The sequence below is a fragment of the Apostichopus japonicus genome, chromosome 15 (assembly GCF_037975245.1).
Source record: "Apostichopus japonicus isolate 1M-3 chromosome 15, ASM3797524v1, whole genome shotgun sequence".
Taxonomy (NCBI): Eukaryota; Metazoa; Echinodermata; class Holothuroidea; order Aspidochirotida; family Stichopodidae; genus Apostichopus; species Apostichopus japonicus.
The window spans coordinates 28,640,584-28,667,831 of NC_092575.1; the positions used below are offsets into that span (position 1 = coordinate 28,640,584).

Below are 27,248 nucleotides of genomic sequence, written 5' to 3' on the forward strand. Positions count from 1 at the left end.
TCATCCCAATAACTTCCATCTGAATTTGACCGCTTATGACCAATCGAAGGCATGTGTATTTGGAGTTATGGATTGATCACCAATATGAGTATTGTACTTAATGTATATTTCACTACTCTTGTTGTGAATATATGCTAAGCCTAATAATACCAAGACAATTAAAATTGGCAGGGAAGAGAGGATAGATCTGGGGCGGGTAAGATAGAGGGGAAGGGGATCTGGGGGTAAGATAGAGGGGAAGGGGGTCTGGGGGTATAAAATAATGGAAGGGGTAATTTGGGTAAGAGAGAAGGGAAAGGGGAACTGGGGGCATTGTGAGAAGGAGCAAGAGAATCATAATCAAGACGGAAACGGTCTTTCTGAAAGTGATACTTGTGGGGGAGTGGATGGGGCGGCGTTGGGGAGGTGGGGCGTGATTGGGGGGGGGGGGCAATGATCGAATGAGGGTATTTATCTAGCTGCAAACATTTGTTTCTTAAGACCCAAGCATATTTAGGATGCTTAAGTGATCAACATGATTTGATAATTATAAAAGAAATTGATTATATTTTTGTGTGTCTATGATAATTATTTCGTCTTCTTATATAATGATATTTTGATACAATTCATCCCCTCCCACACTACAACTAATTTTCGTCACAATTTCAGTAACTAAAATTGAAACAGTTATTCTGAAATGTTTCATCTAGAACTCCGTACCTTTCCCTCCAACTGTCTGAGTTTACGTGGCTACAGCTACGTACGTAGTGAAAAGGAATATTCTGAACATTACAACATAGGGGTATTCCAGGATTTAAATTTGTGCACTCGTAGGCGTTAGGTATTTAGGAATCTACAGAGAGCTATACGTGCCATAAATATCGAAAAAGAAAGTGAAGTGTCCAATTCGATATCAACATGTTGCAATTCATATGAACACGTCATGCTTGAATTTGATATGTTGATGGACGCAATGACATATCGTATTTTGTTTCGACAATTGTCACTTTCTTTTACCTAAAATGCGACGGTTTCACCGCTATAGCACATGAAAACTATTCAAGTTTTAGTTTCAGATTCCAAATTTGAGTTAGAGAGAGTTAAGAGTGAAGGGGGGGGTGGGGGAGTAGAAGCATTGTGAGAAGGAGCAAGAGAATCGTTATCAAGACGGAAACGGTCTTTCTGAAAGTTATACTTGTGGTGGTGGATGGAGGGGGGTGGCGTGGGGGTGGCGTGGGGAGGCGGGGCTAGGGGGAGGTGGTGCTAGGGGGAGTGGGAGAGATGGTCGAATGAGCGTATTTATCTAGCTGCAAACATTTTCTTCTTAAGACCCAGGCATATTTAAGATGCTTAAGTGGTCAACATATGATGTGATAATTATTAAAGATAGAGTATAATAATCGATTATATTTATTTGTGTCTATGAATAATTATTTCGTCTTTATATGTATTAATATTTTTATACAATTCATCCCCTCCCTTACTTCAATTAATATTCATTACAATTTCAGTAACTAAAATTGAAACAGTTATACTGAAATGTTCCATCTAGAACTCCGTATACCTTTCCCTCCAACGGTCTGAGTTTATGCAGGGAGCTGTAGCAGCTGCCTGGTTTATGTGGCTGTAACTAGGTACGTAGTGGTGAGGAATATTCTGAACATTACAAAATAGGGATTTTCCAGGATTTAAATTTGTGCACTTGTTTAGGCGTTAGGTATTTAGGAAATCTACGGAAAGCTATACGTGCCATAAATATCGTAAAAGAAAGTGAAATGTCCAATTCGATTTCAACATGTTGCAATTCCATATGAACACGTCATGCTTATTTTGAATTTGATATGTTGATGGACGCAATGATATATCGTATTTTTTTTTCGACAATTGTCACTTTCTTTTACTAAAAAGCGACGGTGTCACCGCTATAGCACATGAAAACTATTCAAGTTTTAGTTTCAGATTCCAAATTTGAGTAAAAGAGACTTACGAGTGAAGGAGAGGGGAACTGGGATCATTGTGAGAAGGAGCAAGAGAATCGTTATCAAGACGGAAACGGTCTTTCTGAAAGTTATACTTGTGGTGGTGGATGGATGGGGGTAGCGTAGGGGGCGTGGGCAGGTAGGGGCTAGGGGAAAGTAGGGGCTAGGGGGAGGGGAGAGATGGTCGAATGAGGGTATTTATCTAGCTTTAAACATTTCCTTCTTAAGACCGAAGCATATTTAGAATACTTAAGTGATCAACATGATTTGATAATTATAAAAGAAATCGGTTATATTTATTTGTGTCAATGAATAATTATTTCGTCTTCTTGTATAATCATATTTTGATACAATTCATCCCCTCGCCTGGTCAAGAACAATTTACTTGTACCATTTTGTAAGCCTAATTCATGCACCATAATTTATATTACGTTAAATTATAATTCTCACTTCAACATTGAATATTGCAATTCAATACTTGTAGATAATATAATAAAGATATAAACCCTGCATATGGTTGAATGTTCGTTATATTCATTCCAAACGAAACGAGTTAAATACAATTATAGCAATGTAACAAATTAAGACTTTAAAATTTTTGATTGGTAGAATCCAAACCATTTAAAAACATCAAAAATAACAAGCATAGTTTACTTTGCTGCAAGCTATAAGTTGACTTGAAGTGGCTATTGTAGAGTCGGTCCCGCATGCAACTCAACTATAAACATACAGACAGTGCCGTCTTAACACATGTAGTAACCCCATGTCTTAATCTGGGAGGAAAACTTATTGAATAGGCCATTATGCCTGATTGAATTCGATACTTGACAACGTGTGACGAGAGTTGGTGAAACAATTGAGAGTTTGACATTAAATATTCGAATCTGAGTTGGCAACCCTGGAATATACAAGCCCCGAAGGCTTACAACACCAGACAACTCGGGTCCGCGGTCCGAGCACCAGTCATTTTTTTCAGTGCAATTCTCACCCAGGAGAATATATCCGGTAAGTTAATATTCATATTCCATCACTTAACATCGATTACCGTCATACTGTATATGGTCATAAATAAATGAGCCTTTCGGCACATCAATGATCAGGTGGAATTGATCCTAAATCTTATCTACTGTAATTACTTTGTGAGCTCTTTATAGGCATGTCCGATGATGTCCTAGTAGAAGAAGTGAACTGCTCCTATGCTATGTGCGATGTCTAGACAACCCTTTACGTCCCAATGTATTGAGTGTGTCATACATTGGAGAAAAAAATTTCATTTTTTTTAAATTCCATAACCCAACACCCCCCTGAAGGGAAACATGGCTTATTTGAAAGAGAACAGTCATGGCTTTCAATTTAAAATAGTTTTTAGGGGGGTTTGGGGGAGAAATTGTTAATTATTTTTCTCGAAACTTTGTTTACATTTCATTTGACCTCATTTGACCCCGAACTCACTTGATTGAGGGGTCCCGCTCCATTGCCGGGCCCAGGGCCCGGTGATCTCTTAAGATGGCCCTGCATACAGATTACTCGAAAACCAACTGCTTGCTTGAGAACCAATATGTATTCGGCTCTTGTATAGATGAAAACTTTGTAATGTAACTACTTTCAACGTATGGTAACAAACTATTCAAATTAGAGGCGTTTGAATGTTTGTGATGGCGCTATATTACTACTCAACAGCTCTGACTGTATAGTTATGATGCGTTTTTGCTAATTCTAAAATTTCCTGTTGACCATGTTTGGAATATGATGCACCATTTGTGCCAACGTCTCACAGCATTATACCGTAGAATAGCAATGTTTCGTATCTCATTTCGTCGTGTAAGGATGAACAGGCAGGTTAAAGCAACACGTCGGCACGAGGTCACGGTCCGAATGATAAACGTTGGCTATCGTACATGGGCTGCAGCCAGGATGTTAATGGATGTTAATTCGGGTCGCGGTGGGCAGGGGTAGGAGCGGGGCAAGGGTTGGAGCGGGCGGGAGATCTTAAGTCAGTTTCAAATATATATTGTGCCTTCGTAAGTCATTAAGCCTTTGTAATGCCACCACATTGTGTCATTTCAAAACATTTTGCCGTTCATAGCGTTTTGCAATAACCAGAAGGCAAAATTCATTGAGGTTTCGACGACTTCATTACACAAGACTTGTTTGTTCGCCAGTAATAGCTCTTATACTATGGCATGATAAACACATGTCATTCTACTCTAGGTGGCAATACACACCTCCACCAAAACACAAAACAGCAGGGGTCTGGTACTCAATGTGATGTATCTACACCCCTAGTCATATGGTGACCCATATGACCTATGACTTCATTATATACAATTGAGTCCTTCTATTCAATATAACGCATCCACATGCCAAGTATGAAAAGCATTCATGCGTTTTAGCTTGAGATACCGTGTTTACATAGTTTTCAATATTTTGCCTTTGGTGACCTCAGATAACATTTGACCTCCACCAAAAGTAATATGGTTCTTTTACTTAATATGTAGCATCTACTTACCAAGAAGGAGATTAATCAAAATAACCCTTCTTGAGATATCTTGTTTACAAGGTTTCACAGTTTGACGTCTGGAGACCTTAAATGGCTTTCGAACTCCACCAAAAACAGAAGAGTTCTTCTACTGAATATGGGACATACGCATGACAAGTATAAGATTTGTCACATTTTCAAACCTTGAGATATCGTTGGACTTCTAGTGACTACAAACGGCGACCTTTGACCTCCATCGAAAACAATGTGGTTCTTTTACTCAATATTTAGCATATATATACCAGTGAAAGATTAATCAAATTTACCATCTTAAGATATTATGTTTCCAATTTGACCGTTGGTGAGTTCAAATGCCCTTTGAACTCCACTAAAAACAATATGGCTCTTGCACTCAATATGGGGCATCCATATGCTAAGTATGAGATTCGTTAAAATTTCCCATCTTGAGATACCGTGTTTACCAAGTTTCAAAGTTTGACTTCTAATGACCTCATATGACAGTTTGACCTCTAGCAAAAATAATTGGTTACTCTACTTAACATTGGGCATCTACATGTTAAGTATGAGATTCATAAACTTACCTGTCATGAGATATCTTGTTTTACAAGCAAGACTTAACACACACACATACACATGTTTGTATTACATTCAGAGCGAGGACCCCATTGTATTTTCAATTGTTCAAAAACACGTACCCAAACCTTAACAATACCCTATACAATAGAATTCACAACCGAGGACGTGGTGATTCTTTAGAATTCACAACCGAGGACCTGAAATTCTTTTGTTCAAGTCCTCGGTCAGATAGCAAAACAAACGCACACAAACACAAATTCAATATCCAAGTGTATTTGTTAGCACAATCATACATCTTCACACTCCTATCTTAATAAGTCGGGGAGATTGAAAGTTTGCGCCCCTATACCCTTTGAATTATTTGCCATCGAGTTTTACCTGACCCATCTCAAAGTAATTATAGCAATCTGCACTCTCTTTTTTCGCTTTGGGGATTTCATGGCGTGCCAAAAGATTTTTCAACGTATTGATATTTACTCATGATTCCTGCATAGCGATCCTAATTTAGTGTCAAAAGTCGGTCTACTTGAATAGAATATAGAACACACATACTACTGTACAATACATAATGTATACAGTATAACCAATTACCCAACACATGATAGTTAGCGACAAAGCACAAACAAAAACACTGACTATATAGGCATTCTAACATGGCCTATACCCGAATAAGGCATCGTTGCTGATCGAATTACAGATGTAAGCCTACATGCATTTCAGATGGGCAGGCATAATTATGGTGGGCCATTTGTATCAAATCAAGGGGAATCGACATTTACCAATTCACAGCGGGACATGTCAACTTAATTCGGCATGTACCAATATCTAATCCCATTCTGGTGCACATAAGAAGCGCAGACGTTTCAAGTTCATCAAATGCTGCCCTCTGTTAAAAACATGAAATATCGGGAATAAAGCAGAGTTGTCGATCATTCCCGAAATCGTTGACACCGAACAGGGTAACAACTTACTGCTTCAGATATGTTAATTAGGTAACTTGATGATATGTCGAGTAAAACTGCTATAAAATTAGTAGTTGATGTGCCTGTTTCAATCGAAATATACTGATATCAATTGATAGATTGTTCATTTAAATAGGTATAATTCAATCTAAAGTGATATAAGCAACCTTTAGAAAGTGGTAGATGTCGATTTAAAATGACGCTAAGTGACATCAATCTGTATATGACTAGTTAAACCAATAAATGTCGATTTAAATTGGTATATGTCGTTTCACCGTGGTTATAATTTTCACTACAAGTTCTCAGTTTAACTGATTACCTGAAATGCTTGGAGTTGGCTACATTCGTAATGCTAATATCCGCTTTTCCACATTAGGGCATTTTTCGTTTCAGTTAGCCTCTGAAGAAGATCTTGCCAGGATTTAAACTTATATTTTACATATTAATCTACACAGACTTTAGAAGAAGCTAAGGAGCTTGCTGAAAGTTTTCCTTCTTTGAGAATAATATTTTCATACAATTCAATCCCTGCCTGACAACAATTAATATAGCAAAATAAATTTCAGTAAACAAAGGGGAAAGTTATTTGAAATGTTCCCTCAGTAACTCCGTACCTTTCCCTCCAATACGTAGTGGCATAGTTATCCTTCTGAACCCTGTGATTCTTATTAAAACATAGGGGTATTCCAGGATTTATTAATTGTGCAATTACCTGTGCCTTGTGATTTGTGGTTTGTGGTTTGTGAATAATTGAGAAAAAACTGTGGTTGAAATTGTAGCATTCGACAGAGCTTACACTCAATCCAAGATATTGACTATGTGGAATATTAGAATAGTATATTGTTATTATAAATGCCTTTAGACAGTTGTTAAGTATTGACGGAAAACGAAATTAATTAGAATCTGTATAGAGCCAGTGGTGTTAGGTGTTAGTTGATTTCCAGCAGATATCCGTGATTTATCTATTCTCAGTAAACTCACAACTCCAACTTTGAGATATTCTGTTGGCTGCTGCAGGTGATTGCTTAAGTAAAGTGCTTGTCTGCATCGTTAGGTCAAAATCCACGCTCAGTATACAACTTGAAAAATTGCTGTCAATGACTAAGTAATGAAAGCTGCATACAAGGATCAAGATTTATTACTTCTTCCAAATTACTTATACAGTCACCCTAATAACCCCAAAATGTACATTATGAGCCAAGTTCATAAGTCATAACTCTGTTGGAGATATCTATGTGACACATTTGAATGGGCCGCAAAAACAACAAAGATTATCTTATTTCGTTTGGGAGATATCCTAGTTTAATAGTTATGTCTGGTAGATGTCATTGTGAAGTGTATGATGTCATAATGCCAGTAGGAACTGACACCGTTACTTTCTCTTTGTGTTTGTTTTCATATTTTAACTGTGTTTACACTGAAACCAACGTAATCATTAGTTCCAGTTAAGAGGTACAATAGTTTCAATTCAGCAACTGCAAACTCCATCTCCATTACAGCAAATAAAGATATTTTAATGGATAAACAAACATTAACAATTGAAGCACATGTTGTGGCTCAATGATGGCATTTAGGCTTGACAGATAATCAGCAGCCTTGAGTAAGAATGAACATTAAATCTGTAGTATCTCTTTCATGGCAGTTATCTCTAACAATGGTTCGGTTTGTGTTGGGTTCATGTATTACCGACATATAGCTAAGATGATCTTAGCTGTTTACCATTGTTCGTTTAAGCCTTGGAGGCCCTTTTAGCCTTTGACGAAGATCCTGCTAGGATCGAAACGTCAGGCCAACTTACTTTTACACATACCATTGTTCGTGACAGTTAGCTCTAACAATGGTTCGGTTTGTGTTGAGTTCATGTATTACAGACATGTAGCTAAGATGTTCTTAGCTGTTTACCATTGTTCGTGGCAGTTAGCTCTAACAATGGTTGGGTTTGTGTTGGGTTCACGTATTACAGACATGTAGCTTAGATGTTCTTAGCTGCATGTTTACCATTGTACATGACAGTTCTTGTAATGGCTGGGAATATGTTGTGTTCATGTATCCTGCACCTAGCCATTGACTTACATACTAAATTTTTCACTCTCTAATGCCACTAGAGCATAGACAGAACTTTTCAACTGACATGTCCTACCCACAAATATGATAGGTGATTACCTGGGCTACCACAAACCCTCAAATTTTTCCACAATGATAGTTTAGGTTTTGAACAAGAATGGTCAAAGTGAGCATAATGCTCCCGCATCTGACGGCTGACGGCCGACGGAGGAATCTTCTTGCTTCACCTTGGATTTACTAAAAGGCCTTAATTAAATTTAACCAACCAAATTATCCGACTTTGTAATCAAATTATTTCTCAGTTACAACTGTACAGACGTTACGAAAATTCTGCCTGCGCCGAAAGCATACAGTTGTCCACAAATTATAATTTAAACAGCTCCCTCCTCTTCTTCAATATCAATCCCAGTCCAGTAAGTAAATTCGATCGCGAAATGGTCGTCCTGCCAGTCTAGCTAAGAAATTAGAATTAAAAATAAAATTGCTGCAGGTACTCCATAATTTAGCGCTTAGAGGCTTTTGCATTTTTCGCTTTATTAATTCTTATTATTATTATTTATTTGTGGAAAGAATTTTGAAAGTATTTTTAACAAACGGACACTTTCTATTATAATTGCAGTTTTCTTACTATCCATCTGTTGAGGTCTTAAATCTTGGCTTTATTTTTGATAAAGATATGTAGTATTATTTCGCACCATTAAATGGCCATTTACAAAATCTCCTTGACTCAATGAGAACCAACAATTCGTTCATCCCTTGTTTATTTCTGGTTTAGATTACTACAGGCAGTAAGGTTATCCTTTCTCTAGTTGAAGCTCAGAAACCCCAACTCATGGCAGTAATCTGCAGCTCGTGTACTCGAAGAGTAATTATGTTGTTGGCAATATTTATCATTATAGTGTCTATGCTCAAATTGAGTCGCTATAATTGTTCTTTTGTTACATGCGGGGGTTAAAAATCTGCCATACTTGAACACTATGGGAAGCCTTGATTGTTTCAATTAACCACTGTTTTTATGAACGTCTATCATAATATATACTGTATATTCCAATTTGAAGGACTATTAATGCATGAAACTAACAAAAACCACACACATCATGACTAACTAAAAGTTCTATAAGTACAATAGATTCTAAACTAGGGAGCCAACACACACACAAAACGACTGTTTGTAGAAGATTACATCGGAATCTTTCTTACTGCACATGTCTCATCTTTATTATATAAAGATGCTTAAGTCACTGTGAAAGTAATCACATAATGATGTATCGAATACCCCTGAGTGGACTGCAGGTTTCAGAAAAACTTACTTAGATTTCACTACTCTCTTCTTTAGTTTATTCTGAACCGGTCCGACTCAATAACTTCAAACTGATCAGTAGAGGTGGAGCTGAGAAATGGTGAAGGGAAGAAACAACATGAAGGGGTGGGGGTGGGGCTGGCGGCAGTGGTTCACCGGGGACTTACAAGAGAAAGATATGGGAACGTAAATATTCTTGGAAATTATACATTCGGGTTGGGTTGGGTGGGGTGGGGCTGAAGTCACAACTATCCCTTAGCTTTTTCATCGGTAAGCTAACAGAGACGATAATTTTGATAATCTTTATAAAAGTTGTAACGGTTAATTATCTCCATTCTGCCTCTGAATAATTAAATCTTCTCATTCAAATAATCTAACGAATAGGCAGAGTTTACTATTGTGAAAGCACGGGACTCCTATCATAATCACTACGATGTAGTCCTCTAAGGGTTTTCCAGGATTTAAAGCTTAACACTTGTCTTTTACAAATGAACTTCAAGGTGTCAACTGTGAAGTATACCATGTTTATTTATTTATTTGTTTTTCACAAAAGTACAAAGTGGAGGGAAGTCTGCCATCAAGCTTAAGAGCTTAACAGTGTTGAAGACTCCCTGCAGAAAGATAAGAAAAAATATATACACATATACATAAATATAAATACAAATTAAATGTTACTATTCACCATTAAAGACACCTGTGCACAGGGGGTAGGAGCGGGGGGGGGGGGATTGGGGGCACGTGCCCCCACTTTTTTCCAAAATGGCAAATGTGCCCTACTAGCAAATAATATGTGCCTCTTTGATGAAGAACTGTCTTTTGGATATCTTAAGCCTTTTTAATTTTAAGATGATATTTTAATTATTTATTTTTAGTCTGTACATGCTATTTTTAAAATGGCATCCAATATCTTTTTGTAGCATGGTTAACAATAAACAATAAATAGTATTGATAGCATACTAACACATCATATATATTTAAGTGATATGGTCCGTGTGTATCGGTTATAGCATAACGAGTGGTAGTTGTGGAATGAGAAAGTGCCCTCTGATGTTGTGCCCCCACTTTTTGGAAGCTTCCTTACCCCTGCCTGTGCAGTGACATCAGAACAAAGTTAATTCAGATCTCGTTATCAGATCATGGACTATGTTAATATCCATACAAGAGCATATTAATGATATCGTTTAATGTAATCGATAACTATTTTTAAGAAATAAAATGGGAAAGTTTATTTACTTGACAATTTTTGGTGTAGTCTGTTTCCCCTAATCCAAGTGTAAGGAAATATATGCGCATGCGCTAAAAGGAGAGTTATGCTGATGGTGTGCAGCACTTAACAGAAATATTTAATTGTATTAGTTTCTTCTGTTCCTTCCGTTATTCTCTCCATGAACCACGAGTGCCGCGGCCCCTACCACAGCTGCGGGGCAGCAGAATAAAGCTCCGGTGGCACTAGTCGGAGTGGCTGCGCCAACCAAGCCCCAAGCTGCCATGCTGGCTACACCTCCACCGTTTGCAATGGATGCAACGGATGACATCAAACCGGCCGCCAAACTGCCTGTAAGGCGAAAGTTGAAAAGAAACATTCGTTTATGTATGTTACATGAAAACATTAACTTAAGAAAGCTGATGCTAACCGCCGGCCTTTTCGTAAAGTGTGATCTTCAGTACATCAGGATTTTCATCAGGAATATTCTGTGGGGAGATTTTTGTACCAACTTTAAGCACGAATGGCACATTCTTCTCTTTACATGCCAACTTATGAAAGCGCTGTGAGAAGACGGAATGTTGTGAGACGACAAAAATGAATTATGATCAAATGACTGAAAATACTGTCCAACTGCAAAATAAGTTGGCACATAAGGCGTAGAACCATCGATGCAATGTTTGTATCGACGATAGAAACATAGTTGGTAACAAATGTCCGCCAAAACATAATAACTGGGGGCTTGTTACCCCACCCAACTGTGGTACTCCCAGAGCGGCAAAGCCCCCCCCCCATCCCCCCCCCCCCCATTGCGATCCCCCATAAGAAAGATATTTATGTTTTCGGAATTGAATAATTCTGATCGATTAGTTGAAGGCATTGAAGGCTCGTCCCAAACCGCGTGCCGCGCTCTGCAAAAGTTAACTTTCCATTGCTTGCAAGTGAAGTTTTCTTCTTGTCGCTACAAAATGCAGACAGTAATAAAACGTGATACCTTGTTATCTTTTATCTAGACCTGAGATGTCCATCGCTGCTATATTCACTGTGTTGTGGGTACTGACCGTAGCTGTATGTATTGACTGTACATTATAGTGTCTAATTACCGACGGTAGCAAGCTGTGTGTGTATTTTCTGGGATCGATGGTGGTGTCTAAGACTCCTGTTACACCTCAGTCGAAACTAGGTCAAATTACCGGCATGAGACGTTTCATTGTGCGCGAGTCTTCACACCCTTTAAGCAAGGTAACTAGATGTTTGAGAAAACACCTTCGCCCTCATTAACATAAAGTCGTTTTGCTCACATATGTCGCAATAAGGCACAAGGTTGCATGGTTAGGCCCCTACCCCGTAAGTTTGAACGTGATCAGACCTAAACTTTAAGAGGAGTTCGCGACACACTTTTTCGAACAATTTATTTCAATTTGACCTTTGAGTTACATCGATCTTTGACCTGTGACCACGACCATAAACAACCACATAAGTACTACTTAAAATATATCATCATGCTCTACATATCTTGTGGTTTAATGACTTTCCCTACATGTTGAGAAGCAGAAAATGGGGGAAAAAACACTTTTTAAGTTAATTGACCTTAGACCTATGACGTTATCAATCACGCAGGCAAAAGTTTACTTGATCAGGCATCTACCCACAGAGTTTGGTCATGATCAAACGTATACATTTAGAAGGAGTTCGCAGCACATTTTCTCGCACAATTTAGGCATATTTTGACTTTTGACCTTGAAACCGAACCTTAACACCTAAATCTGTCTTATTTTAAATTTATTTTCAGCATTTCTACATAACAGTTGGTTTAATGACCTTCTCCTACACGCTCACTAGAAGAAAATGGCTAACCCAATTTTTAGCTTTCTTGACATTTTACCTCTTATCTTTGACCAATGCCGTCATCAATCACGCAGGCACAGGTTTTACAAGGTCAGGCCCAACTAGTTTGAAATTGATCGGACTTAACGGTCTAGCACAGTTTTCTTGCTCAAACACACACGCAAACAAGGGCGGCGGAAGCACTTTTAATCTGGGGGGGGGGGGGCACCGACGTCGAAGGGCACTTTGCAGAAATTCGATTGGACTGATGCAGCCTGATATTTATTACCCTTCATAACTCTTATTGTATTATCTTATTTGCGTATACACATCACTCTATCAACGCCACCCCCCCCCCCCCAAGGAAACAATGCATACTAGCACTGCAGTATCTAATGTGCAAATTGGGAAACAAGGAAAACGACAAAATAAGGTGAAATCATTATAAAGTCCAAGTCCCTGCACACGCGATCGATACATGCATGAAAGCAAATGAAATATGTGAAAATACTGAAAGAAAAGTAATTTTCTGTGTGTTTTGCAAATGGTTAAACTGATATTATTATGATGATTATTATTGTAACGACTTTTTGAATAATTCTAACCAATTTGGAAGGGTTATAACACGGCAAATGATTGTATGTTATTGGCATGCGATGTAATAACCGTTGCATGCCTATATGATATGCACATTAAGATGTTGAACGCGCGCTACGCGCGCGAAAAATTTTGGTAATATTTTTCGGGCAAGTCGTTACAGCCCCCCCCCCCCCCCCAATCAAATTGGGCTCCTACGCCTGTTGTAGTAAACATTTAAAACTTCCCGAAATATTTCATCCGACGTGGGTTTCCCTTTGTAAACTCTTTTCTTATTTAGAAATTTTTATATAGAAAAAGGGCACATTTTTAATCTGAGGAAAAGTGGGGGGGCACGTGCCCCCTGTGCCCCCCCCCCCCCCCGGTTCCGCCGCCCTTGCACACAAACACACCTGTACACTTGCTCACATTTCTGATGTGGGGTTAAAAACAATATCTCATCTCTCTATCAATAACATGTACGGAGATGAGATACAAACATAAATAACGTAAATTAAATTTCATGCGTTTGGACTTGAATCCACTACAACACCTCATACAGTTTTGAAGACTTACCGCCTGCAATTCCTGTGGCTGTGAAACCTGCCATTTGCAAGATCGGTACAGTGGCGAGTAGGGCCATCAAAAGGACCATTTTGAGTTCTGTAATTAATAGCCAGAATCCATGAGTTAGCAATTTAATGTTACGTTTAGGGGAAGCACAACATAATGAGCTAAAGCGCGGGGTATACTGCGCATCAGTGCGACAAACTGGCATACAACATGAATGATGTGTTCATGTCAAGACGTATACAACGAGTGACATAACGGTCATTATGCAAGATCCGTATTAGTATTGTACAAATTAGACTGTCCTAAACTATACAGCTATACTGTTGATTCGTAAACACATTTGAACAATCTCGTAAAGAAAGTTCTTAAAAAAAATAGTTAACTGTTGTAGTAGAATGACTTTTCATTTGATCAGACGGAAATAGGTGTGAACCAGGACATGAAACCTTACTCTTTTTTTTGTAAATGACGTTTACTGTTCCTTGAAACTTGCATTTCTTGAACGCATTTAATTGCTTGATGTAGCCTATCCTAGGCCTAGGTCAAGGCCTATCAGTGATATAAGTTCGTGAGTGTTAATATCGACTGTGTTATGACACTGACTAGTCTACTGTGGTGTGCAACTGTCTTTCGGTGGTTCGATTCCTTGGGCCGCTGCTCTCACACCATTTGAATTGCCTCCTTTGCCGTCAAAACATTCTGATACTATAAGTCAGGCCCGTCGGAAGGTATTTGAAAGTGGTACGGTATTTTTGTTGACCGGTTCGATTTACTATCTAAGCGGAGCGCCACCATCGGTTGGCGCGGAGCGTACAAGAAAATTTTTGAATCTTCTAACCGCCCAGATGGCTGGAAATGGCACTTGCGGGGCAAAATTTGGCCACGATGTTGTACACTTTCCTCCTGCGAACTCAGTATTTTTTTCATTTATAACTACATGAACTGAAGAATCCCATCTTTAGTCATGGATGTTCTACCTTCTCGCGCCCATGTCCTTCACAGCTGCACCGGAAGAGCATATAGCACTTTAAACTTACAAAGTGTATGCAGGGCGGTATAGCTACTAGCTAGGGTCTTATAGTAGGGGTATGAATGGTAGAAATTCCGACGGGCTGGAGGTCTTTTCCAACTTAGTGGCGGGACGGCCGCACCGTCGTTACGCCAGTAAAAATAAATGAAAGGTTCAGAACTGCCTGTACTGTAATAGCAGGCGCGTATCCAGGATTTTCTAACCCGGGGGGCGCGAATTACTATCTAAGCGGAGCGCCACCATCGGTTGGCGCGGAGCGTACAAGAAAATTTTTGGTTTTGATACCCCCCAGATCACCGGAAATGGCACTTCTCGGGCTTGAAAATGACCAACCAGATGTAGACTTTTGCCTGAGAACCAAGTATTTCCCAAAAGTTTTTTTCCATCCATAACCTTTTTGAAGATTGTCAGCAGTCACACATCATGTTCGACCTGATTGCATGTCCTATGGATGATTGCTTTTGTAGGTTATTCTACGTCACGGCCCACAATATCCGAAAGCCCCACTTTTGAAGGTTTTAAGCCCATTACTTGTTGAGAATTTGAAAATTCCCTTTTCTCGTGAATAAAATCACTTGAAAACATACCCATAATGTTGCAGAAAATTCAATCTATAGACAACCAATATAGAAAAACCTCCTTGAACCCCTAACAGACAGGTGAAAATTGAACGAGTAGAGGAAAGTATGATGAAGAATGTTGGTGAGGAAATTTTGGAAAATTCGGACAGAGTTAATTTATTGGTGTAGAAATATTGCAACCTCTTATAATGGCTTTTAAAAAACTTGGTTGAAGGAACAGAAAAATAGGAGATATTTCCGATATCAGGTATATCGAAACCGAACACTTGACTCATAGGCGTAGGTCCCGTAGGAGGCGGGGGCTGCAGCCCCCCCCCCCAATTGTTTTCCCATTTTTTTCGGGCACCTACTGAAAGAAAAATAAATAGCAATGAATAGCTTAAAATGATCTCGTTGGTAATTGAAATAAAGTTGTAAGCTTGGCCGACATTACTACTGTAAAAGAGAGTTTTGACATAAATGGATCTGTATGGTTTTTCTCCATCTACATAAGACATTTGGTTGTTTACATTAGCATCCGGCGGTATACTGTGCAACTTTGACGGACCGTGCGGTACACGATGCCATACAATGTAATGAGCGATCTTGCCTATATGATATTGGCATCGACATGTCTAATGCGCGCTTTGCGCGCGAAAAATTTTAGCTTTTTTTCGGGCAAGTCATTACAGCCCCCAAATCCAATCTGGCTCCTACGCCTTTAACTACACACATTGACAGTTTTTGAGGCTGTTCATCGTGGAACATGCATTTCAATGCTCATTGATATGATGTTATATCTGCTCTTTGCTTTACAAATTCGAACGAAGCGAGTAATTGCCAAGGGAGGGCGAAGCCTGTAGGCAAACTATCTAAGCGAAGCACCACCATGAGTTGGCGCGAAGCGTACAAGAAAAATTTTGGCCGAAAATGCCTCCCAGATCGCTGGAAATGACACTTCCCAGGCCTTGTAAGTTGCATCTAAGCATTGTCTATTTTGAAATTACTAGCGATGTCATAAAGAAAATTTGCTCGGGGGGGGGGCGGTCGCCCCCTTCCCGAAATGCGTTATGTTCCCCGACGACTCGGTCGAGTTCAAGTACATTAGTGAGAGAGGAAAAACGGAACGTCAAAAATGGAGTTGTCGGGGTAAGGGGTAGGGTGAGGCGCACACCCTCTCCGTAATCCTTGATCTGTCACTGGCTACCCTGTGTATATAATAGGGATCTTTCTCTTCCCGAGGTCTTGGCTATCTTCTGCTCCCTCCTTTTCTCCCTTTTCTCTCTTTTTTCTTTTTCTTTTCCCTTCCTTCCTCTCCTCCTTTTCTTTTTTCTCCTCCTTTTCTTTTTTCCCCTCCTTTTCCCTTTTTTCTTCTCTTTTTTTTCTCTCCTCTTTTTCTTACCTGGGGGGCGCGCGCCCCCAACGCCCCCCCCCCTGGATACGCACCTGAATAGTTACAGTTTATCCGAATTTGATAATTTTGCTAGTTCTTATGAGTGTTACGATTATCTAAAATGATTCCTCAATTAGTCTACCTTCCTTTGAGGTTAGGGCCTCAAAAATGTTTTGTGGGTGAGCAAAGATTTCGCCGAGTGCGGTTAGTCTCTGTGAGGCTTTTGAAATTATGCAATAAACGTTAACAATGATTATTTCGTTACGGCGTTGGTGACAACCAACACCTGGGTGGAATCCTCTCCATACTGCAGTACTTTTTCCAATTTCCAAATTCCAAGCATTGTTCTTTCTGCAGTTGGGGCGCAGAATATAGGATATTACCCGATTGCCTGTAGCAATTCAGTTGTATAGGATGATCTACTGTATCCTTTGTTAGGGTTGAGGATTAGAGTTGTAGGGTCAGCAAATGTGAGCATTTTTCGTATAATTTAGCCCTCTTTCTTCCTGGAATTAATGCTCCTATAAGCTCCCGGTATCACAACGACTACTATACTGAAGAGCATGGGCTCCTGGGCATGGGCGCTGTTAAAAGGAGCACCGGCTATCGGTTAGTGTGCAGCGTTCTACTACGAACTCAAATCAATGGAAAGTACCAAACACCGAGCGTCGATGGTCTTTGGCACTGGTAAATTTTTTGGCTGCATCAACTAGATTCAATCGATCCGCATAATCTTTGTGTACATGTAAGATCATAAGGTGGTTGAGTCGCTGCTGGGTCATTGTAGACCTTAAGTAACTCTTTACACTCATAGCACTAAATGAGCGTTCACTTACTGCATTTGTCGCAGGCATCACTAAAATTAGTTTGACAAGCGTGCACACTTGTGAGAGGAGCTCACGATTACCGAAACTCAACCCTCGCATGTGGTCAACAACCTCTGGCAAAGTCCACTCTGATTGTTTGGCCGTAGCTTCCATGGTTTCCCCAAGGGTTTCTAGTTGGACTCTGAGCTCGCCCTTACGGAGATCCTCGCCGTAAAAGTCACATACGAATTTTAACAGTTCTTCGTCAACATGTTGTTGGTTACACGTTTTGAGAAGCAGCTGCTGTAGTTTTGAGTAGATTTTGTAACCCTCCTGATCAAATCTATCGCGGATGCAGTTGACAATGGTGTCAACTGCCTCCAGGTATATTCGCCTGAAGTAGTCCTCCACTGATTCTGGAGGCATGATATCCGCGGCCGGACCAGAAACTAATCTGGCTGGCACTTTCCTTTGCGTTGAGTTGCCGGTGTAGCGCAGCGCGGGGACACGCCCTATACATTGTACGTTGCCCTAATTATCCGGACGGTATTTACTGTTACACTGCTCAACTAAGTAAAACATCTCCGGGTTTGACACCTTCTTAGGGAAATGGGGGGAATTAGGGGGTTTGGGGAAATTCGGTGCGACTCGAATCGTAGGCCCCTATCGCCCCAGTTACAACTTGAGATTCGTTGAATAATTCGTGCCGGCTCATCCGGGGCTCATCGCATCATAGGACACAATGATGGTACAGAGGGTCGGCTTTGGTCATGAAGACTCGTGCATTTTATTGATTCGAACTGTATTTTCTAACTCCCTCACCTATTTTCTTCTCCTTCTCTCTCTTTTTTTTTTAGCTGAAAAGTGGTACGGTAAATACCGTACCTACCGTAGCGGGTGCGACGGGCCTGCTATAACTTACGTTAGGAATATGTTTAGTTTAATGTTCAATTCTCATCATTGCTATATGAGGTTATCGTTATTGCTCACACCCTATCACAGTGGCGTAGCTACGGGGGGGCGTGGGGGGCGACAGCCCCCCCCCCCCATGAAAGCTTGTCGCCCCCCCCACTGGGATTTTGGGTGTCGAAAAAAATTTAAATGTGCGAAAAATATGTCATGGGTCTGAATGGTCTCGAATCTCCATGATGACCACTCATGAACGACCCTTCGACCGCGGAGCGGCAGTAGGCTATAGTTGCTGAAAAACCTGACGTGACATAGCGCATAGGCCGAGTAGTCTACAGTAGTCGCACTGTACTGAAAACGCATGTTAACGACCGTCGAATAATATAATTCCTGCTCTACAAGACTACAACACACATAATGTTTACTACTGAATCTGTGTGTTCGACTGTTCGGGCAAACTTTGCCTTTGTCACCTTTTTTTTCAATATCCGAAATCCCTAACATACAAATAAATACTAATACAAACAGCCAATCAGTATCTTGTAACCAGTGTGCATTAACTGATCAAACAAGCTAGTGAGCAATACTATACCCTTATAGAAAGGTGGTTTCCAGGTACTTGAATGCCAAAGAAGATGTCAAAAGGTAAAAAATGCTGACATCATACAGGTTTCTCACATCATTGCTGGCGTCATTGCCTCGATACCCTGTTACATTTTCAATCGGGTTTTCACTTCTGGGTCGTACCCTGATGCTCTTAAAACCGCTAAAAAAACTAATTTTCAAGAAAGGAGACAACACTATCGCTGAGAACTATACCGGCCAACAGTGACGGAGCGTCCAAACAGTAGTCAGTGGCGGATGCCCCCCCCCCCGACGGACTCAAATGGACTGTTGGCGCCCTTTTCAGCTTTTTAGCACTTTTTACTTATTCGCGATTATTGACTTTTTTTATTGCACTCTCATCTACCTATTGACATTTGTCACACTTTGTTGGTGTAGTTTACTGACAAAATGCTCTAACGTACGGCGGTATTGAATTTATCGGCACTTAATTCTGTTGTACGAAACTCTTTCCAAGAACTGTACGGGGGTTTTCGATCTATTTTTTCGAAAAAATGAGCACTCACAAAGATACCACAGGGATTGTGATGAAGCGCATGTACTTTCAACACCCAAATAAACTCCCGACTTGTCACAAATGGCGATGACACATACTTATTCTTCGTTTATCTGCAAATTAGCAAGGCCCGGAAAGGACAATTTCCGGCGATCTAGGGAATATCTTTACTCCTGTGGTGGCGCTCCGCTTAGATAGTGTCGAAAGCGCCCCTACAGGCCATTCTCGCCCCTGACCAATACCCAGTGGCGTGGCCAGCGGGGGGGGGGGGGGGCAGGGGCGGGAGCCCCCCAGTTGAAATGCTCGCCCCCCCCCCACTTGCCCCCCCAAATGGAATTATTGACTGAGAAAGAAAGATTGAATGCACACTAAATATGTTGCTGGGCCTATGTGAATATTACCATGGTTTTTATGCAATTTTTATTCTTTACCTCTTACCTAATTCTCTATCCGCGAAATTGGGTGGCCAAAATAAAAATCACTTCCATGGGAAAATTGCCTTGAAAAAGAATTTGACCCAAGCAGCAGCGCAAAAAAACGCCACTGTCTCTGTATTGTCAAATGTGGAAACGGGTTGGCAATTTAAATGAACGGTCTCCGCGGCACTCACAAGCGGAGGCTACGTTCAGTTTATGTTCACATGCATGGTTATCCCTGATCCCTGGATTGTGTTCCGAAATGATTCACACGTGAGTGACGTGTATGGCAGAATGAATATCACAGTATGTAGAAACAATTTGCATTTTGACTGAAACTTACAAGTTTTGCTACGCCTACGTGACCAATCGCGATGTGTTTCTTGGGTTAGGTACATTCAACACAGAACAGCCTAGTAGTCTATATACGTTTGTGATTCCGTAGTGAGCTCATAGGGCGCGAAATACATTGCTGGGCCAGCTCGATTTCGTCTTCGTTGTGATGCCGACTATTTCTTGCACTATACTGCAAGAATCCAAGGGCTCTCCGATATGCTCCAGAACCCGAGTCTAGACCTAGCAATGGCAACAGACATCGTGGGTAACTTCAAAAGTGGCCTAAGGGAGATGAGGTCCGAAGAAGACGCATTTGATGCGTATTGGGATGCAGCGTCAGGCCTTGCGACTTCATGCGAAATTCCTATCGACACAGAGCACCGACCAAGACGGCAAAAGCGATTGCCAGCACGGCTACGTAACAGCGTGGTAACAGAGCGGTTAATGGCAGAGGAGGATACGTCAACTACGAAGGAGAGCATCAAGATACACGTGTTCTATCCGATCGCCGATACCATCACCGCGGAAATGAAAAAGCGCTTCTCCACAGAAAACCACCAGATCATGAGAGGGATCCAATCACTGAATCCAGAGAGTAAGGATTTCCTCTCAATGGAAAGCGTCGAACAGTTTGGGCAAGTTTTCGATGCGAGCATGGAAGACCTCAAACACGAGGTTCCGCAAGCACAGAGACCCCTCCAGCGCAAGTTTGCTAACACGGGAGAGACGCCACCACCCAATCCTCTGTCGCTGACATCGTTTCTGGAGCAGAGCTGTTCCGCCTTTGTAAAATTGCCATTGCGATTCCGGTATCGAGTGCTGGATGCGAGCGCAGCTTCTCAACATTGAAGCTCATCAAAACCTATCTGCGGAACACAATGTCAGACAGTCACCTTAGTGATCTCGGAGTTTTACATATCGAGAGGGAACTGTCTGGGGGGGGGGGGACGAATTCGTCGATAAGTTCGCAGACAGTCATCAGAATAGGCGAATTAACCTTCGCTAGACTGTTTGAGTGAGCCCTAGACAGTGCAAAAGAAGGGCCCGAAGGGGGAATGATAACATATTTTGTTGATTGGGGGGGGGGGTGGTTACACTGCCAGGCAAGTCAGATATCATGCTGATCATCTTTGAATACTGACAGAAAGAGCATAGTCTCTTCAGATTTTTAAAGAGAATTAACGATGACTTTTTCAGTGGTCTGTTTTATCGTTAATAATACCTATGTGGGAATAGCATAAAACGTCAGCTAACTAGAGTGACCATCTATACCCTACATTGCTGACACAATACCCGATTTGCCACAGTTTGTCATGCAAGCTGTTTGGTATGTCTTTTGTACTAGCTTTAGTCTGCCCCACCAATCAGACCCTTCGCCCCCCCCCCCCCTTTGCCCCCAGATGGAAAAGTCTGGCTACGCCACTGCCAATACCCCTAGCTCCGCCACTGCCGGCCAATCACTTTATCACCCTAATAATATTTCAGACGTTATCTTTGATGTCAGTTTGACATGTAGTTCGGTCATTACAGTATGTTACTTGGCTGAAAGCCCAGTCAATCTTTCTTTATTTTCCTCGCGCAATTTGCAGATTTGTCGAAAAATGTCAATGCCGGTGTCAAACTCACAAAATATATGTCATGATATTTCAAAGTAACTTACCAGATTGTTTTTCTTTTCTATTTCACTAAACTATTTGATGACCATATCAAAACATGGGATCTCAAAATAAAGGATATTGAGAAAACTTTAGTGCAGCTTAGAAGGCCTGGGAAGTGTCATTTCCAACGATCTAGGAGGCCTTTTTAGCTAAAAATTCCGGGTACGCTGCGCGCCAACCCATGGTGGCGCACCGCTTAGATAGTAACGAGAAAATGGTGAAGCCCCCCCAGGAATTGTTCAAGCCCCCCCCCAGCCCCCCACAGAAAAATCCTGGCTACGCCACTGCCCCTATCGTTAGTACACTGTACACTACAAACTAAACGCTCGCAAATTGTGTTATCCTTCTGCCAAAGGGTGGTTACACACAGTAAAAACAATGTGTAAAAGTTAACGGGGTATAAAAGTGAGGGGTAAAGAGTTGTGCAATTTTTACACAACGCTGAGTAAAACATGTATATCAGGCGACACAGACACAGGTGTAATGATTTACAAATGCGTATTGTGTAAAAAAAGGACCAGTTTGCCCCTTTCTACCGGTAAAACAAAATACCGGTGTAATTTGTTGCACTGCACTGGGTAAAATACATTTATGTTACAACTTTGATGTGTAAACACGCTTTCATAAAATCATAACGCGTCGCTGCTTGCAGAACGACAACATGGAAGCCACTAAAAGTTCGATGGTCGTTTCACAATTTCTGGAAAACATCGGCCTAGCGGAACTGAAGCCACAATTAGAAGGTAGGATGTTGTATTTCGGGCATCAGTACTAACCTTTTATGCGGAAAGAGTAATATTTCAATAAGTCTTGAACTACAATTTCACCGTTGAATACTGAACGAAAACTGTTTTAAACGGCATATACTCGTCGCCTAGGCCTCACTCTTGTTTAACGTTACGACTAAATGCTAGTGCAAGGTCCAACGTTAGGCTAAGCTATTTCTAATAGTAAGCGCCAAGCATACATATATAGTCTTTCGTTCCTCTCTAGATTCTCTTTTCATGCCAATAGAGACTAGGTAGTGCACATAACCATCTTGTTCGTACTAAAGATATTACTCACGTATTAGAGTAACTTAGGTTACGTATAACGTTGGCCAACGTTGAACCATCCTAGCTTTGGCTTATGTTTAAGGCCCAAGCCAATTCTACATTTATATACTGATAGGTCTCCTTAACCAACATTACAAATAGGCAAGCGATACAGCCTAGGCTAACATTACCAGTTGAATATTAGTTTTAAGGCCAGGCAATGACCCATTATGACTAGCATATCCATTAAAATAAGCCTCACTATGATCCTGCAGTAGTCAACCAAGACCCTGGCTCTCATGTGTTAGGGCCAAATGGTAAAACAAGCTTTGTTAGTTGTGATGAAAATAGTATGCTTTGCAATCATAATGGCGTATGTGTGTGTTTGTGCTGCCAAGCTTGTAAACACAGTATTTCAAGAAGGGAATTTTGGACTTCTCATGTTTGGTGTGTACGTGACCACATTAGGGACAAGAAGCGCACTGATTTTTGGGGAGGTCAATGGTCATTTGGGATCATCAGAGGTTAAATTGTGAACTAAACCTGATATCTCAAGAAGGGAAGCTTGGACAGATCTGATATTTGATATGTGGGTGTGTAACATGAAGTTGGCCTACAAGAAGCCTACATTCCAACTAAGACCTTGGTCCATGGTGGCTTAATAAAATAATGATGTTAGTGTTTAACCTTTGAACGCAGTTGACTTTTACCTGAAGAAAATAAGTTATGTTAATGAGTGGGCTAAGCAGTAAGCACATTAATATCTCTGCATTTTTTTTTTTATTTCACAATAAAATGTTTACATTTTCTGGTTGTTTTTTATGTCTAGAATAATATGTGATGATTGCAATATCAATGAATGTTCATTTTACGGAAGCAATTTCCTAATATGCAACATGTCCTTTGTCATTACTGTTATTAAGCTTTGTAACAGTGTTATATGGAAAATATTTTCCCTCTAATTTCCACAGCTCACAGGATTGATGATAAAGTATTTGAGTTACTGGATGACGAGAGCATAACACAGATAATCCCCAAACTCGGTCTTCGTTTAAAGTTTAAACATCACTACAACCTAAGGTGCAACTCTCTTTCAGAAGGTAATAATATCATTGTTCAACACAGGTTCGATTTCTTGCTGCACACGGAATAGTATATATGTGTTCAGGTCCATGTGCATATGTACGTGTACTGCGTATGCATGAGTGAGTGTGTGATGCTTGGCTTTGTTACGTGATAACTCAACAATGGGTGATCGCCCTTTGTTACTTAAAGATCTTATTGTGTATGGTGTTCATCGATCTCATCGTAAATATCAGTTAAAGTATTGGGTCAGAGGTCAAAATATTTCAATAACAATGATTCTGCACCCAAAGGTCACATTATATCCAAACTTTGTATGATCTTTTTGGTTATCATGTTTGTCAATGTTATTGTGACATAATTCTGAGTGGTGGGCCTCATTTCAGAAGGTGGCATGATATATCATTACCATGCTAGTAAATAGCCCGTAGTAACTTGTAATCAATTGTTTTTGGTGTACATAGCATTGATGTTGTCACAGATTGAGGTCAATGTGTAAATGTTGCAATATTGTAATATTGTGACGAGCCCGGCTCCTCCGATAGTAAAACTATATCGGGACTCGCGATAGAAAGGTACTGGGATATCTTGATGCCGTATTTACGCTTCTTCAGGAGATGTCTCGAACGGAAGAAAACAATGACTTCACACAAAAAAACAATTTGACGAGATAGGATTTGATTTGATGATTCGGTATAATTTCTTCTCTGTCGATTCTCTTTACAAATAAAACTAAATTACAATGATTTGACTTGACTTGACTCCGTCAATTAAACAATTAGAAAGAGTGATGAAATGGTAACGAAGCAACGAACTGATCACGGAGCGCTGACGGAGTCCTCAAACTTTCGGCCTCCTTTTACTTTTAAACCTTACTTCCATAAAAATCCCACTGCGCATAATCAGTAGGCAGCCAATTACCTGACCATCCTGTATTAACTTAACGATATAAAAATAATTGTGCTGGCACTGATCTGCCCTGATTGGTTGGGAGTTTGGAAGTCCATCCCCTTTTCTATGGAAACTTCCATACCACGTGAGAGAACCTTCTCGAATGTTCCACAGACATAATGGAATCTATTTTGGGAAAAGCCCCTGTACCAAGATTCAATAAGATAGTTAAAAAGTTCTCGTGGGAAAACTGAATCCATGACCTAGATAAATACATAAGAGGCCCTGTAAGGTGTCTCGATGGAGTGTTTCGGTAACACCAAAGAGATGGTATCACTATTTCATAACAATATTACTCAAGTAATGGTTCTGATACCACAGGCAATCATCAAAGGTATTACTGTACTACAGTATAAATGCCCTGAAATACTGCATTTAGGCTCATAGTAATCAGTTCCACTAAATAAAATTAAATAGACTGTTAACCCTGGAGAACCTGCATGGTTGTTAAATGGGGTGGGTGCGGAATATGCCTCTTCCTCAAAACGAAATACCATCACAAAAATGAACTAGTAGTAACCATGAGTGAGGGTTGCATGGGGATACCCTCTTTTAAGGGAAATTTCCTGATAGTTTCAGTGCCCCTTTGACTCTATACCCCACATAACTCGCCCATTGTCAGAACCTGGCTATGTTACTGCAATATACTACCAAAATAAGTTGCCCTTAATTTGGCCAGAACTAACATATCATTTCCATGGTACCTCTAGACTTTGATAATTTATTATACCAGGAATCTTCATAGGACTGGAAAAGAAGATATTAAATAATATTTCAAATCCTTTTGGTGTCGAGACAAGTATGACCTGTGTGTTGTAGAAGTTCCCCCTGAAGAAACCTGTTTCTTTTTTACTAGCATTGGTCAGACATGCTTAAAACTACACAACTGGAAGGTTACCTATACATATTTCCCAGATTGTGGTCAATATATATAAATTTTATATAATAACTTGTCTTTTCAGGAAGGTGTAAACTTAGCGCAATACTTGACTCAATTTGATGGACGTACACAGCCATTCGTTTTGATCTTGGGAGTCAACTACTGCCAGCCACAGCAGCTCTTCGTCATCATTGAGCGAAAGGCAATGGTGGTAGACACACTTATTGCAGCAATTGACCTCTGCTACAAGGCTTACCAGATTTTAGACCTCTGCTGTCCACCTCAGGCTATGGGGGTATGAACTGCTTTAGACACTCTCATTTATGCTATTAAAGTACCGAATGAACCAGGGTCTATCAGGGCATTCAGGGCATACTATCATTTCAAATCAATTATGTAAGACCACTGTCAGCAACATGGCATTATTTTCGTCATTGTTAACAAGGAATCCGCTCCAGCAGCTCTTCGTCATCATTGAGGAGAAGGCACTGGAAGTTGGCCCGCTCTTTGTATCCATTGGCCTGTGTTATGTAAAGCTAAACATATGTTAGACCTCTAGCTGCTATTAACTTCAGGTTACAAGGGTATGTAAAACTTTACCCAGTTTAACATATAAGTGATGATTTGAGTCTGTTCCTATATAGATATTTTCTGTTGTTTTCAAAGTTGTGTTGTGTTCTTTCTATTATACGTGATCACTGCGTATAGGTAATTTTGCAGGGCTTTAGTTCTCCAGCATGTTTTATTGAACAACTGTGATAACAGATAAGTGATGATTTTACTTTCATTCCATATAGATATTTTTCTGGTGTTTTCAAACTTGTTTTGAGTTCTTTCTATTATATGTTAGATTTTTGTGAAATATCACAGCTTATAGTTGATTTTAAAGGACTTGAGGTCTCCAGTATGGTTTATTCAACAACTGTGAAAGCATATAAGGGATGGTTAAGTTTCTTCAAAGTTCTGTTTTAGTACCTCAACTATATGATACATTGTAACATTTGTCGATGTAAATATGTTAGAATTTTGAGAAATATGACAGCTTAGTAAAGTTGAGTTTCATAGGGTTTTAAGCATCTAGCATGGTTATCCAACACATAGTAATGATACACTTTACATTAATTCTAAATAATACTGCCCGAATGTTGGAAAACTTTCTGAATAACTCGTTGATGAGGTCAACATTAGGCACAAACAAATTAAAAAAATGTAGATTTTGTTGGCTATATAATTGCTATGTGAGATTGATATCCAGGAAATACCCCAGGAATAAAATATCACAGGGATTTAAAAGTCATGTGTATGTTTCACCTGTTTGATATGTAGCTTAACTCGTCTTTCACCTAAACTTGGGTTGATATTATGCAAGCCCATAGCAAGTGGTGTCAAAAAAAGCCCCCCCCCCCCACACACACACACCAACCTGATTAGAAAAACAATTAAGAATAAGAAAAGTACATTTCATTATGCAATGGCTCCCCTACAAAAATATTTTAGCCTACTATGAACAATATTATTAACCTATATATGTG

The 27,248-nt window shown here is 40.1% G+C and overlaps 1 protein-coding gene across 1 annotated transcript in view; it reads right to left on the reverse strand.

The window, feature by feature from the left end:
- LOC139981012 (interferon alpha-inducible protein 27, mitochondrial-like) overlaps nt 1–27,248 on the reverse strand; it is a 37,215-nt gene that overhangs the window by 7,947 nt on the left and 2,020 nt on the right. Inside the window, exon 2 of the mRNA XM_071993116.1 lies at nt 13,544–13,630. Within this exon, the coding sequence (XP_071849217.1) occupies nt 13,544–13,622 (79 nt within the window). The 5' untranslated portion in view covers nt 13,623–13,630. The remainder of the gene's footprint in view (nt 1–13,543; nt 13,631–27,248) is intronic.